Here is a 12,780-nt window from a genome sequence, read left to right as displayed (position 1 = left end):
CTGGCCTGAGGCATCCAAACGCTGTGTTGCTCAGCAGCTGACCATGCAGCCTGGTTCAGCCGGCCACCGGGCTGGGAAGGCCTTCACACCAAAGGGAAACCAGGGCAAGGCCACAGGCCAGTGGGACCACGAATGCACTTCATCTCACCCGGCCCAACTCTGCCGAGTGTTACGGTTATACGTGATACGCCCCGAACCAAAGGATTCTACTGTGTTCCTTGCAGATTAAAAGAATGCTTTCATGCCTTTAAGTTCGTTAAACCTAATTCCTGCCTGGGGGAGTCAAGTAGTAGCACCCACCAACATCTGCTGAGGATCACAGAGCTGGGAGATGCCAGAGCCACAGTTGCACACAAAAGGATTTATTGCTTTTAAAACAAAGTAAGATGCTCAGAGAACTTTTTTTTTTTTTTTTTGAGACAGAGTCTCACTCTTTTCCCTGGGCTACAATGAGTGCCGTGGTGTCAGCCTAGCTCACAGCCTAGCTCAAACTCCTGGGCTCAAGTGATCCTTCTGCCTCAGCCTCCCGAGTAGCTGGGATTACAGGCATGTGCCACCATGCCCAGCTAATTTTTTTTCTATATATTTTTAGTGGTCCAATTAATTTCTTTCTATTTTTAGTAGAGACGGGGTCTCGCTCTTGCTCAGGCTGGTTTCGAACTCCTGAGCTCAAACAATCCGCCCGCCTCGGCCTCCCAGAGTTCTAGGATTACAGACGTGATACAGCACCCGGCCTCAGAGAACTTTTTTTAGTGAAGAAAATACTTGCAGAATTTTGAAACTTTTCTAACATACTTTGTCAGCTGATGAAGGAAGCGTTCCAATATTGAAAACTTTCCAGAGGCAAGTGCCAGGCTGGACCACACAGCACATGACCACGTGGCCCCACAGCCGTCCCACTGGGACGCGGCCACTGCTTAGAAGCGTGGCTTGCGTTTGCGGCCGGTGTACTGGGTGTCAGGTCTGACTTCCCTGTGCAAAGAAAACAGGACAGTCTCAGAAAAAACAAAGCAGCCCTTGGGACCCCTTCAGATGCAAATAAGCCCTTAGTGGCAACAGAAGTATCCCCTCCACCCTCCCACACCCTGCCCACCCGGTTCCCGGGCCGAACTGCGTACTCACTTGCCCTGCCGCCGGCACCGCTCCTTCTTCTCCAGCACCCACTTTCGGTTCTTCCTTATCATCGCCTGCCTCGCCAGCCTGAGCCGGACCCTGAAGCCAGAGACAAAGCTGTGAGCTGATGGATGGGGCCGCCTGGCTGGCACATACGCTAACCTGGGTAGGGGAAGATGGCAAGCTTCCCTCTGAGTTAGATGGCCTCGGACGCCCCTCCCTTCAAAGGCTTCACCTTCCCTTCCAGGACAGGACCCACTCTGGACACTCACCCTCCTGGTAACAAACACTGGGGCCAAAGAAGTGTGGCAGGAGGGCTAGAGGCGAGGGGCCACTCCCTCACAGGCATCTTGGTGGCCGATGACCACTTGCCTGCTGGGCGTGCAGACATCCCGTCTGTGGGGCAGACAGGTGGCCACGCTACACTGGGGGCAACCCAGGCCAAGATCAGCTGACAAGAGCCTGGCAGTGCCCAAGGAAAGCCACAGGCCCTGTGCCCAGTGCTGCCACTGAAGGCCGCAGTGTGGTTTTGGGGTCAGCATGCCTGGTGTCAACCAAGTTGGGGCTCCCAGTAACTAGGAATGTGTGAGGCAGGAAAACAAGGCTGCCCAGCTCGCGGCAGTCCTGACAATGATCCTCGGGGGCTCATCTCGGCCTCCATCGTTGGCTGAGGAGAAACTGGACCCCCCACAGCCCCAAGGGAGAGAGGCCCTGAGAACAATGGAAACCTGTCCCCCACAAAACCACACCCCCACCTGGCAGTGGGGATCAAACTGCATCCAGCACAACTCGCGCAAAGGCTGCTTGCCCTGTGTATCAATCACCTACCAAGCACCTGCAGGCACCACCCACATCTGTTCAACAGTGGCATGAACCAGCCTTGCCCTTCAAGAGACCACCCCACTAGGCCAGGCCAAGTGCAGAGAGGTCCAAGAGCTGCCCAGGGCATGCCAGGAAGGGCAAGCACAGAATGAGCCGGTGTTTCTAGAGGCGGGGGTGGGGCACACCCAGGCAGTGCCTGCTAAGGAGCGCCGTGGAAGGACTGAAGGCGAAGGCTGCCTGCAGTCACGGGAAAGGAAGGGGAAGGCGGCGGGGCAGGGCATGGAGGTGTGCACACCAGCGAGGAGTCTGCTCCCCCTTTGGGAAGCAGCGGGAACCAAGATGCTTTATACCAGCGCAGTGACACACCATCATCTAGACTTCGGGGTGCAGAGACAACGGTTCATGAGAGAAACATGGGGGGACCCACAACTAGGGGGCAGGAAGACAGGGATGGACAGGAGGGACTGAGAAGGACTGAGGGTGTGGGAAGGAGGAAAGAGGCCTGGAATAACCCAGAAGACCCTGGCGACCGTCCCGAGAAACCAGTGTGGGGTGAGCCGAGGAGCCGCCACTTGGACAGCCGGCCTGGTGAGCCAGTGCAAGGCGGGACGCAGCTGCAGTCTGTGGCTGGAGATGCAGGATTCATCCCAAAAATTCTAGAAGGAAACAAACTGTGGGGGCAGAGTGGCAAACGGGGGGCAAGAGGTAAGCCTCAGAAAGAACAAGGGAAGTCATCAGGGGAGATAAAGGGAGCAGCTGAAGACGGGGATACACCTAAGCACGGGTGCTGAGAGAGAAGTGGGGGCCCCAGCCCTGCAGGGGCAGCGGAGCGGCATGCAGGGGTGGAGCCCGGGCAGCAAGGATAAGGGAAGGCACAGGTGAGACAAAGTTACGTCAAAAAAAATGGAGACTGAAGATAAATTAGGTAAACGCTTAAAAACTTTTTCTTAGTACACCTATTTATGGTACGTGTCCTGATTGTGACTAGACAGAAGTGAGGGTAACGGGAGAAGCCCCCCCTTCCCTCCACCTAATCTGAGGAACTGGAGAGCAAGAGCCTGCAGAACAAGGATGGAAGACGGACACGCTGGGCTCCCTGCTGCTCAACACGCTGCCCCTTCTACAAAGGTGAGGAACGGATGCTCAGGTCCTTCAACTTACCCGAGTTTACAGTTAGGACGTGTCGTCTGCAGACACTGGTATGAGGACAAGAGGGACCCTAAGATGCATGCAGGGAGTTAACTGGTACTTCCTCTGTCAAGTAGGAGATGGGACCATCCCTGGGAGCAAGTGATGGGCACCTCAGAGCACAAGTCTTCTAGAAGGGACCCCATGTCCCCGTGGGAAATGACTGGGGAAACTAAGAGAGAAATGACCTTGGAGGGCCGAGAAGTCACACAGCACAAACCTGTGGTGGACACGAGGAACAAGCATGACTGTCACCACCGGTGGGCCTTCCAAACTCATTTATTCTCTGCCCATTTTTCCTCTTAAACGTCTTATAGGCCTTAAAACCTTTTGTGTCAACCAGAACTAAGAAATAACCTCCCTGTTCATTACTTTATAATCAGTTATTTATTCAACAAATACTGAACACTTTTTAACAAAATACTATTTCAATGGACAAGTCCCTGCCAACTTGCATTCTAGTTAGGGACAGGAATGATGACCAAGTAAACTGATATATATAATCGGGGACAGTGAAAGGTGTGGTGAACTCAACTGAAGATACTGAACAGAGAAACAATGGTGTCATTTACATTTTAGAAAAACAGAAAAAAAAAAAATCCCGTGTCCTGATTTCCCTAAAAAGCAGGAAAGAAACAAAGAGAAAGAAAAGGAAAAGTCTGGTTGCTCCGCAGAAAATAAATCGAAAGAGGCGAAGACTGAAGCGGGGAGACAAGGCAGGCAGCTACAAGTGACTCGGGCAAGGGCGGAGGTGACTGCGGCAAGCTCCAAGTGGGCAGAAGGGTGGGTGCTAGGCTTACACGGAAAGAAGGGACAGCAGGGCTCGCTGACAGCTGAGTGGATGTGAGACCAGGGAGAGACAGGAGCGACTAAGATGGTAAAGAATGGGGGAGGAAGTGTGGGGGTGAGGCACCTGTGGAAAGTCCAGGTCCAGCACTGAGCAGGCAGTTGGGAAATAGGGGGTGGCTGAGGCGAAAGATAAGGGGGCTGCGCACCGTGGCTCACGCCTGTAACCCCAGCTACTTGGGAGGCCAAAGTGGGAGGATCGCTTGTGCCCAGTTCAGGACCAGTCTGGGCAACAAAGCAAGACTCCTCTACAAAAATTTTTTTAAAAAACAAGCCAGGTGCAGTGGCTCACACCTGTAGTCCCAGCTACCCGTGAGGCTGAGGCAGAAGGATCACTTGAGCCCAGGAGTTCAAGGCTGCAGTGAGCTATGATCACACCACTGCACTCCAGTCTGGGGGACAGATGGAGACACTATCTCTTTTGAAAAAAAAAAAAAGAGGAGGGTTGGCGAGGGGAGGGAAAAGAAGAGTGATCAGCTCTCTCAGATCCTAGTGAGCAGGCAAGTTAAAAGTAAAGATGAGGGCGTGAAGAAAAAAGACTGAGAAGCAAGCACAGATTTGGCGAGACGGAAACTGGTGGTGGCCTTGATGACAACAATTTGTGATGAGACAGAAGCGTTAGCCTGAGAAGTGGACCGAGAGTGACAGGAGAGAGGAGGCAAGAACGGGGAGTTTTGTTACAAAGGGAAGCAGATACCCGGAGTGGTAGTTAGGACTTGTATGGGGTTAATTAAGGGAGAATTTTTCTGAAACAGGATAAATCGTGTATAGCCTGCATATGTGCTGAGGGGGATGACCCAGGAGAGTGAAGACGCGGATACTGGAGCCGAGAAGGGATGGGGTCGGGCGCAGGTGGAGGGCAGCCCCAGGAAAGGAAAGGGCCAGCCTGCCAAGCAAGGCAAGAGGAAGGGCACGTGCAGGCTCACAAAGGGCATCAAAGCTCGCGGCTGCCCATAGGCATCCAGAAGGGCCCCCGCCCCCCAGGCCCTAAGGCAGGAGTAGGCACAGACCAAAAGGGGACTCCAGTTCTACCACCTTGGTGGCAGAGGCTTGGGTAAAAGCAGAGAGAAATGCCACGTCTAACAAACCAACCTGGCAGCAGCAACCCCCACCCTGAGACAGGGCTCAAGAACAGCTTTACCTCTCATTGGTGAATGAGGACTCCATGGCCTCCTCTCCATCCGGGTTGTCACTCAGCCCCTGCAGGAACCAAAGTGCTCTCAGATCACCCCAGAGATCTCTCTAACCATTTGCCCCACTCCAGAAGCCTGGGTACCGAGGCCTGAGCCCTTCAAGAGGCCCAGTTCCATAAGAAAGAACCAAAATTCCTTTCTGGGGCCTGGAGAGCTGAGGTCTCTGCCTCCAGACTCCATGCTCTGGGCCTGGGCCTGCTTTACTGCCAGGGTTCTCCCGGCACACTCTTCAGGCTCAGCCCCACTGCCTAGAACCCAAAAGACACGGGCTCACACACCCAGGGTCCCTCACCTTTGGCAGAAAGGTCGAAGGCCCAGAAAGTAAGCAGAGGTAGAACCTGAAACAAGAAAGTGCAAAGTGACGACTGGGCTCCTAAAGCCTTGCAGGGAGACCAGGCCTTGCCACCCCCACCTCCTGGCTGCCTGGACGCTGGTGACCCACCCAGCACTACTCTGGCCCACTGAGTGGCCCTCCCGCCTGCAGCCCAGACAGCACACCGGCCCCAGCGCTCACTTCTTTGCTTTGGCACTGTTTGGGTAGTCCACCACGACGCCACCAGTGAAGCCTGCCCTTGTGGCCTGGGCTGTGATCAGCTCCAGCTGAGGAGAGAGGCAGTGAGTGAGAGAGCGAGTGAGTGGGGAGGCTGCAGGAGCTGACAGCTTCACCTCCACTCCCGGCAAGAAGCCGGTCTGCTCCAGGATGGACCCTGCCTGGGAGAACTAAAGGTCTTTACCAGACTCTTCCAATTCTGAGTCCCAGAAAGCCCTGTAGAGAAAATCGCAGGCTAGAAGCCAGCATGGCACACAACCTCTTCACAGGAATTACAGAACAAAGCAACTCTCCTAATTCTCACTTTCTAGTCCAGGGACCCATCTCCCTCCTGAAATCTCAGAAATCAATTGCCACCAATTTGAAGCCAGACTTGTTCATGTTATTCGTCAGGGAGAGCTCACTTATCTTTCAAAATCTATGTGTCTATCTAACTACATACATATATATATATACATACATATACACACACACATATAATTTTTTTTTTTTTTTTTTTTTTTAAGGAAACAGGGTCTTGCTCTGTCACCAAAGCTGGAATGTAGTGGTGCGATCACAGCTCACCGCAGCCTCAAAGTCCTAAGCTTGAACGATCCTCCCACCTCAGCCTCGTCAGAACTGTAGAATCAACCCCAGCATGTGAGTGGGAGAAGCTGACCTGGCTCATTGAAAACAAGTTTTTTTGTAGAGAGAGGGTCTCGTTATGCTTCACAGAACAGGTAACTGCTAATATCCTCTCACCCTTCCCACCATTTATTTGGTTACGAAAACCAGTACTATCACATCATCTGTAATACCATTTCATCTGCACCTCCAGTACCCAAGGGGCTCACCTGCTCAGAGTTCTCGGGGTACAGCTGCAGGACAGCTCGGGCTCCACGGACCTGTAAGCAACAGAAACATCACCACCTTACAAAGGACGCCCATGGGATCAGGACCCGGACACACTCTCCCTCCTCCGTTCGCTAAGTATTCACTGAGTTCCCATTACGTGCAAGGCACTGTTCTTAGGGTTGGGGATATGGTCATGGTCTAGGGAGCTAGCCCCTGAACCTGGGAGCTCACATTTTAGTGGGGGAGGCAACTGATATACAGCAACAGTAAGTGCCAAAAAGGAAAACTGGGACAAAGGGACAGAGAGTGAGAGAGTTTACTTTTTGGTTCAAGGAAGGCCTCTCCGTGAGGGAACTTAAGCAGAGACCTGAATGCAGTAGGGAGCTGGCTTTTAGATGTTTGAGGGAAGAACCTTTCAGCAGCAAGAAGGGCAAACACAAAGGTCCTCAGAACTGCAGGATTAACCCCACTGTGAGTGGGAGAACCATGCAACATACAAGACCAGCAGTCGGCCATCTGCAGAAACTACGGGAAAGCTGGAGTCGGGTAGGGAAGATGAAGGAGGCAAAAAATACCCAGATCCTTCAAAAAGAGCTCATTTTCAGGACTTAGAATCTCAAACTATCATCTAATCCTGGTAAACAACTGACATCAACACTATCAGTTATAAAGACAAGATAAAGCGAATGAAGGCTCTCGGTGGTCCATGACCGTCCTGCTCCCCGTCTGAGAAAACACGTCAGCAGCAGGGCGACGAAGGAGTGCAGAGTCAAGAGGACATGGGTGCACTGCAAGGTGTCCCCTGCATGGCCTGCACACAGTGCCTCTGTCCTCATTCTGTTCACTCCATGCCCCCAAACGAACGTCTGATTAACACTCAACATAGTAGACATGAGAATTGTGATCAACAGAAATAGGTCCTACTCCAAGCTAGTAAATTGGTCTCAGATTTTAACATCAGTGTCTTCTGGGTTTGACTAGAGAGCGTCAGCCCACTGAGCCTGAACCTCTGTTTGGGCTGAGGAGCTGGAGAGAAATAACCACAATAAGGTCCTGCCAACCCATGCAGTCCCATTTGAGTGGCCTTCCCTTCATGGGACACCTCAACTTCCTCACTCTACCTGCAAGGCAAGGCAAAGGACAGGAAGCCAGCTCAAATGGGGAGATCTTATACTCACGAGAACAGAATAAAGAGAAGAAAAAAAGCAGTACAGGCGCTTGACAGGGATGTCAGATTTCTTGTTAGCATTACAGAGCCACTGCACAGCAGAAATGCTGAAAAGAAAAGGACTCAGTCAGGGAAGGGACCAATATACATGTCCCCATCCCCTGCCTCTTCAAGACTCCAACACCACCCATCCTGGACCTCCAGGGTGAAACCTTCCACCCACAGCTCCCCTTCTTGGAAAGTACTGGTGCACTCCAGGCCGGGACTCTACAAGAGCAGACAGACAGGGTATATGGAAAGGCAGCACATTCCCAGCCCTCAGCCAGTCCCAAGAAACACTTTCTCAGCCTTGTTTCTACATGCATCCCAAGTTCAAAATCACTCTGTGTATCAAGGCTGTCTCTGCCCGCTCACCCTTCATTTCATCCTCCATTCTAAGAAAATACCCATTATACTACTCACCTACACAAAACCATTTATTCACCCTCCTCCTAAATCATCTCCTGCTACCAAACCTGTTAAGTGTCTTCACAATCCCGATTTAAAACCTCAAGCATTCCAGAGGAAGGCTTGTTTAAAAACAACCAAACCTCAAGCAGGTGCTACGTTCTCCTTGCTGGCTTTCCCCTCCTCACTGCTGTGACATCCATCCACAGGGCCCTATACCCACCCCATTGGCCGGTCCCACAGCTTCTCCCAGCTTTCACTTCCCTCCGCCACTGCTCAGAACTCAGTACTGTCTCAAATGCTTCAACAACCTAACCTCGCTCTTCCACCTGAAAATCACCTTCCGTAAACACAATTTTTTTTTTTTTTTTTTAGACAAAGTTTCACTCTGTTGCCTGGGCTATGGGCTAGAGTGCCATGGCATCAGCCTAGCTCACAGCAAGCTCAAACTGCTGGGCTCAAGAGATCCTCCTGCCTCGGCCTCCCGAGTAGCTGGGACTACAGGTGTGCACCACTACATCCAGCTAATTTTTTCTATTCTTAGTAGAGACGGGGTCTTGCTGTTGCTCAGGCTGGTCTCATCAAACTCCTGACCTCAAACAATCCTCCTGCCTCGGCCTCTCAGAGTGCTAGGATTACAGGCGTGAGCCACCGCAACCAGCCTCACACACAGATCTGATCCCGTCACTTCCCAGCTCCCCAGTATCTACTGAATAAAGCCCAAATTTCTTGGGAAGCAGTTAAAAGCCTCCTAGGAACACACAATCTCATCTTCCATGAAATCTTTCACTCATCCCTCTGATCTCAGACTCCTTTCTCACTGGCTTCTGTACCTTTTCTCACACTGTTTCTTCACTCAGCAACCCTCTCCTTGACTATCCAAATTCCTCCCAGCCTTCAAGGCCCAGCCCCTCTACATCTCAAGGCTTTCCTGTGCTCTCTTGCTCCTCTGCACAGCTCTGGCAGGTCCCACAATTCCCTAGAGCACACCACACGTGGTCCTGTGTTATAGTGCCTAATAAGCCACGGATATTCTTAAAAGTAGGGTTTCCATACTCCATGGCACCTTATATGTCTTATGTGTAGCAAATGTTAAAAAAAAAAAAAAAAAAAAGTTTGCCATACCATCTCCGTTTAAAAAGAAACACCAACAACAAAAATGACTATTTACTTCTAATCACACAGACCACACTGCTGCCCTTTGAATTTTTTTGTTTGTTTGTTTGTTTTGCAGCTTTGAACACTTCATGTGATCATTAGTAAAAAGCAACTGCTACCTTTGAAACGATCCTCCCTCCCCTAGCCTATTCCCAAATGTAAGAAGAATATTTTCAAATCCAAATTTTCACTCCTCACTCAAATCCCTTACCCTGTCTCCCTACCACTCAACCTAGGACCACTGAAGGTGGTCTCCTTCCAAGGTAATGATTTTAACTTCCCACTACACTGAATGCTAAACAGAACTTACCACAAAAGGCAAAGAAAAAGATGTTTCTAATAGTAATTTTACTATTCTGAGATCTGTTATCAAAGTACTATACACAAACTCAAACCTAACTCCAATAACTGAGAAAGGACTCCAAAGCCACTGAAAAGATTAAAGCAGCACAAGCCGCTCTCCACCAGAGTTCTTCAAAAAGAAAACAAGATGGCTGCCAGGGCCCACAAGATGGCTCCTAGAGGCTCAAAGACCACTCCCCTCCCTAACCAGGCACACAAAACAGACACAGAATCCATACCAGGGGTGCCTGAACCTGGCAATGCAAGATGCTCACAGCAGCAATTTTGAAATGCAAAAAAACAAAACAAAACAAAACAAAAAAACAAAACAAAAAACATATTCTTGGGCCTTGCTCTGACCTTATAAATCTGAAAATCCCAAGAAATGTATATTTTTAAGTATCCTGTGTGACTCTGCCACACAGCCAGGTTTAGGAAGCACTGACTGCAGGATTAAATAAAAGCAAGAAGTGCAAACCCTCACCTGATACAACCATCAAAGGTGCCCGGTTTGAAGGGGATGCCCTGGCCCATGTCCCCTAGAAGCAGGTCTCCCTCCGTTTCTCGGTCCAAGGCCGCATCTACATTGAAGAATAGCAAGTCAGGGAAAGAGACAATATGTACAGCTGCTCCACACTCAAGAGAGTAGTTCATGCTGGTGTCAAACAGGACGTACTTACCTAGCATGGCAGGGCTGATGTCGATGCCCACCCAATAGTGCCCCTCATCAGAGAGATAACCTCCACTCAGCCCAGAACCACAGCTGGAAGACACAGTCAAACAGAGACCCAATTAGAGCAGTAAAAACACCCCACCACCGAGACAATCTGAACCAGGCCCCAAGGATCTCACCCAATATCCAACAGGTAACACGGTTGACCCTCAGGCAGGCAAAGGAGTTCCAGTGCTCGCCCGGCCATCCTGGTCTGCACATCAATCATCCGTGGGCTGGGAAGGCAGGCACACAAGTGAGCGATAAAGGAGTTCTGGGTTAATACCTCCCCTTGACCAAAAAAAGCCCAGAGGAAAAAAATGGATCATCCTGGAATACTCTTTCCTGACCCCTTCACCTGGTAATTCTAACTTGGAATCAACAAACTCAACTATTTAAAACTGATCCCAAAAGTCCACGTAATACAGCAACATTCTATTTTGTTGTGACACAAATTCCAAGTGCACCAGCTATTAAAACAAAGCTGATGTGAAGGGAGCAAATTACTTAGCTAATGAACAACAACCACTGGGCATCTGCAACTCTAATAAGCTTTGATGCCCTCAATTACTCGTTAAGAATATATTTTCTTGAAGAATTATCCACCCCAATTACTCATATTTATATATAAACATCAACAACACACAACAAAAAACCAATAACAGTGCTGCCCGTGGCAAATACAATGCAAGCCACACATGACTTTCCAGTAACCATGTTAAAAAGAAACTAGAGAAAAAGGCAAAATAAACTGTATAGTAATTGTTTAACTCTACATATTTAATAATGTATTGTCTTTAAACCAATATGCCCAAAGTATTACTTAAACATATAATCAACATAAATTATCAGTAAGGTAAGTATTTTTTTAAGAGACAGGGTCTTGCTCTGCTGCCCGGGCTAGAGTGCAGTGGTGTGATCGTAGCTCACTGCAGCCTCCAACTCCTGGGCTCAAACTCTCCTGCCTCAGCATCCCAAGTACCTGGGACTACAAGCTCATGCCACCATACTAGGCTTTTTTTTTTTTTTTGTAGAGATAGGTTCTCATTATGTTGCCCAGGCTAATCTCAGACTCCTGGCCTCAAGCAATCCTCTTGCCTCACCCTCCCAAAGTGCTGGAATTACAGATGTGAGCCACCCTGCTTGGCCAATAATACATGTTAGATGGCACCATAATGTGCACCTATAGTGCCAGCTACCCAGGAGGCTGAGGCAGGAGGATTACTTGAGGCCAGGAGTTTGAGGCTGCAATGAGCTATGATCATGCCTGTGAACAGCCACTGCACTACAGCCTGGGCAACAGGGCAAGACTCTGTCTTAAAGAAATAGTTTGCAGCTCTTCACACTCATTCAAACTAGAATGGCTATTGGCTATCATACTGAGCACAGGAGATAAGAAGAGAGTAGTTTATCTAGCCTTCCCAAAATCAAAGGAGAGAATCACGAATAATAGTTTTACTACAATTTGAACAGAAATGAGAGAATAGATATTTACTGAATTTCCTACAGAGCAGCGTATAAGAACGGGCAGGATTGGAAGTCCTTGCTCTAGCCTTTATCTGTCAGATCACTTTGTAGTTATACAAATAACCACCCTCTTATGAAATTCAGACAATACCTACACCAATTGGTTGTCGTGCAGATTTAGCGAGGTAAATACACAAGATAAGCATCATATGAACACTATCTCCTTTCCCCCAATAGTACTGACCCCTTACCCATATCTCCTGCATACTGCCTATTTTACCACATGCTTTGAAGAAGCTGTTGCACTAAACTTTGAAAATCACCTACGAAAAGTAGGCATGATCACGCCCACTTTCAATGCTGAGGTTACCATGGTGCAGAAGGTTCGGTGATTCACTTAAAGCTGACTTTACCAGTAGCAGAAACAGCATCAACCCAGGTCCCTCTCTTCCCCCACCCCCAAAGTCTACGTAGTGCGCTCCAAGCCATGCCCGCAATCAGGGCAACTTGCCGATTCCCGACCCCCGACGCCGCGTAAAATCCAGGATCAGCTCACTTGCGCATGTATTTCCGGGCTTCATTCTTGTCGTAAAACTGCGAGAAAAAGAAAGAAATGGCAGGTGGAGGGAGGAATCCAGACGCAGTGGCCCTAGAAGAGGAGAGGGGGTTGCCCGCGAGCCACAAGCCTCACCAGCTCCGGGGGTCCGCCGTGCTCCGGTCTCCGGCCGCGAAACGCCATCTCCACGCTGCACCAGCACGCTTGGTACTGGCGTCTCCGGAGCCCGGCTTTTATGTCATCAGCCCCGCGACCGCCTGGTAATACGCATGCTCCACGCCTCTCTCGCCTTCCTTTTTCCTTGATTGGCTACAAGGGCCGAAGCTGGGACCAACCCGCGCCTCCCATTGGCCAGTTCATCTTGCACGGCCCACGTGATACATT

General features: G+C 50.0%; 1 protein-coding gene across 1 annotated transcript; it reads right to left on the bottom strand.

The window, feature by feature from the left end:
• Positions 1–678: 678 nt before the first annotated feature.
• On the bottom strand, positions 679–12,630 carry WBSCR22 (Williams Beuren syndrome chromosome region 22). The gene is made up of 12 exons (XM_012640328.1): positions 12,532–12,630; positions 12,397–12,434; positions 10,514–10,609; positions 10,342–10,424; positions 10,146–10,242; positions 7,725–7,821; positions 6,546–6,596; positions 5,677–5,762; positions 5,455–5,500; positions 5,111–5,169; positions 1,123–1,212; positions 679–972 (listed from the first exon to the last, which is right to left on the bottom strand). The coding sequence occupies exons 1-12, from the start codon at positions 12,577–12,579 to the stop codon at positions 918–920; spliced, it is 846 nt and encodes a 281-aa protein (XP_012495782.1). The 5' UTR covers positions 12,580–12,630; the 3' UTR covers positions 679–917.
• Between the last annotated feature and the right edge of the window lie 150 nt (positions 12,631–12,780).

This window comes from Propithecus coquereli, unplaced genomic scaffold, assembly GCF_000956105.1.
Source record: "Propithecus coquereli isolate 6110/MARCELLA unplaced genomic scaffold, Pcoq_1.0 Scaffold150, whole genome shotgun sequence".
Lineage (NCBI taxonomy): Eukaryota > Metazoa > Chordata > Mammalia > Primates > Indriidae > Propithecus > Propithecus coquereli.
The sequence above is the reverse complement of the archived record's forward strand: the minus strand, read 5'-3'. Positions and strand labels throughout refer to the sequence as shown.

What these genes read in the sequence shown, in the direction of transcription:
- WBSCR22 (XM_012640328.1), bottom strand. Translation starts at nt 12,579, where the DNA reads ATGGCGTTTCGCGGCCGGAGACCGGAGCACGGCGGACCCCCGGAGCTG. An exon ending in GCCCGGAAATACATGCGCAA is followed by an intron (nt 10,610 to 12,396) that starts GTGAGCTGATCC and finishes CTGCCTTCCCAG; the next exon opens with CCCACGGATGATTGATGTGC. An exon ending in TGTTACCTGTTGGATATTGG is followed by an intron (nt 10,425 to 10,513) that starts GTGAGATCCTTG and finishes TGTGTCTTCCAG; the next exon opens with CTGTGGTTCTGGGCTGAGTG.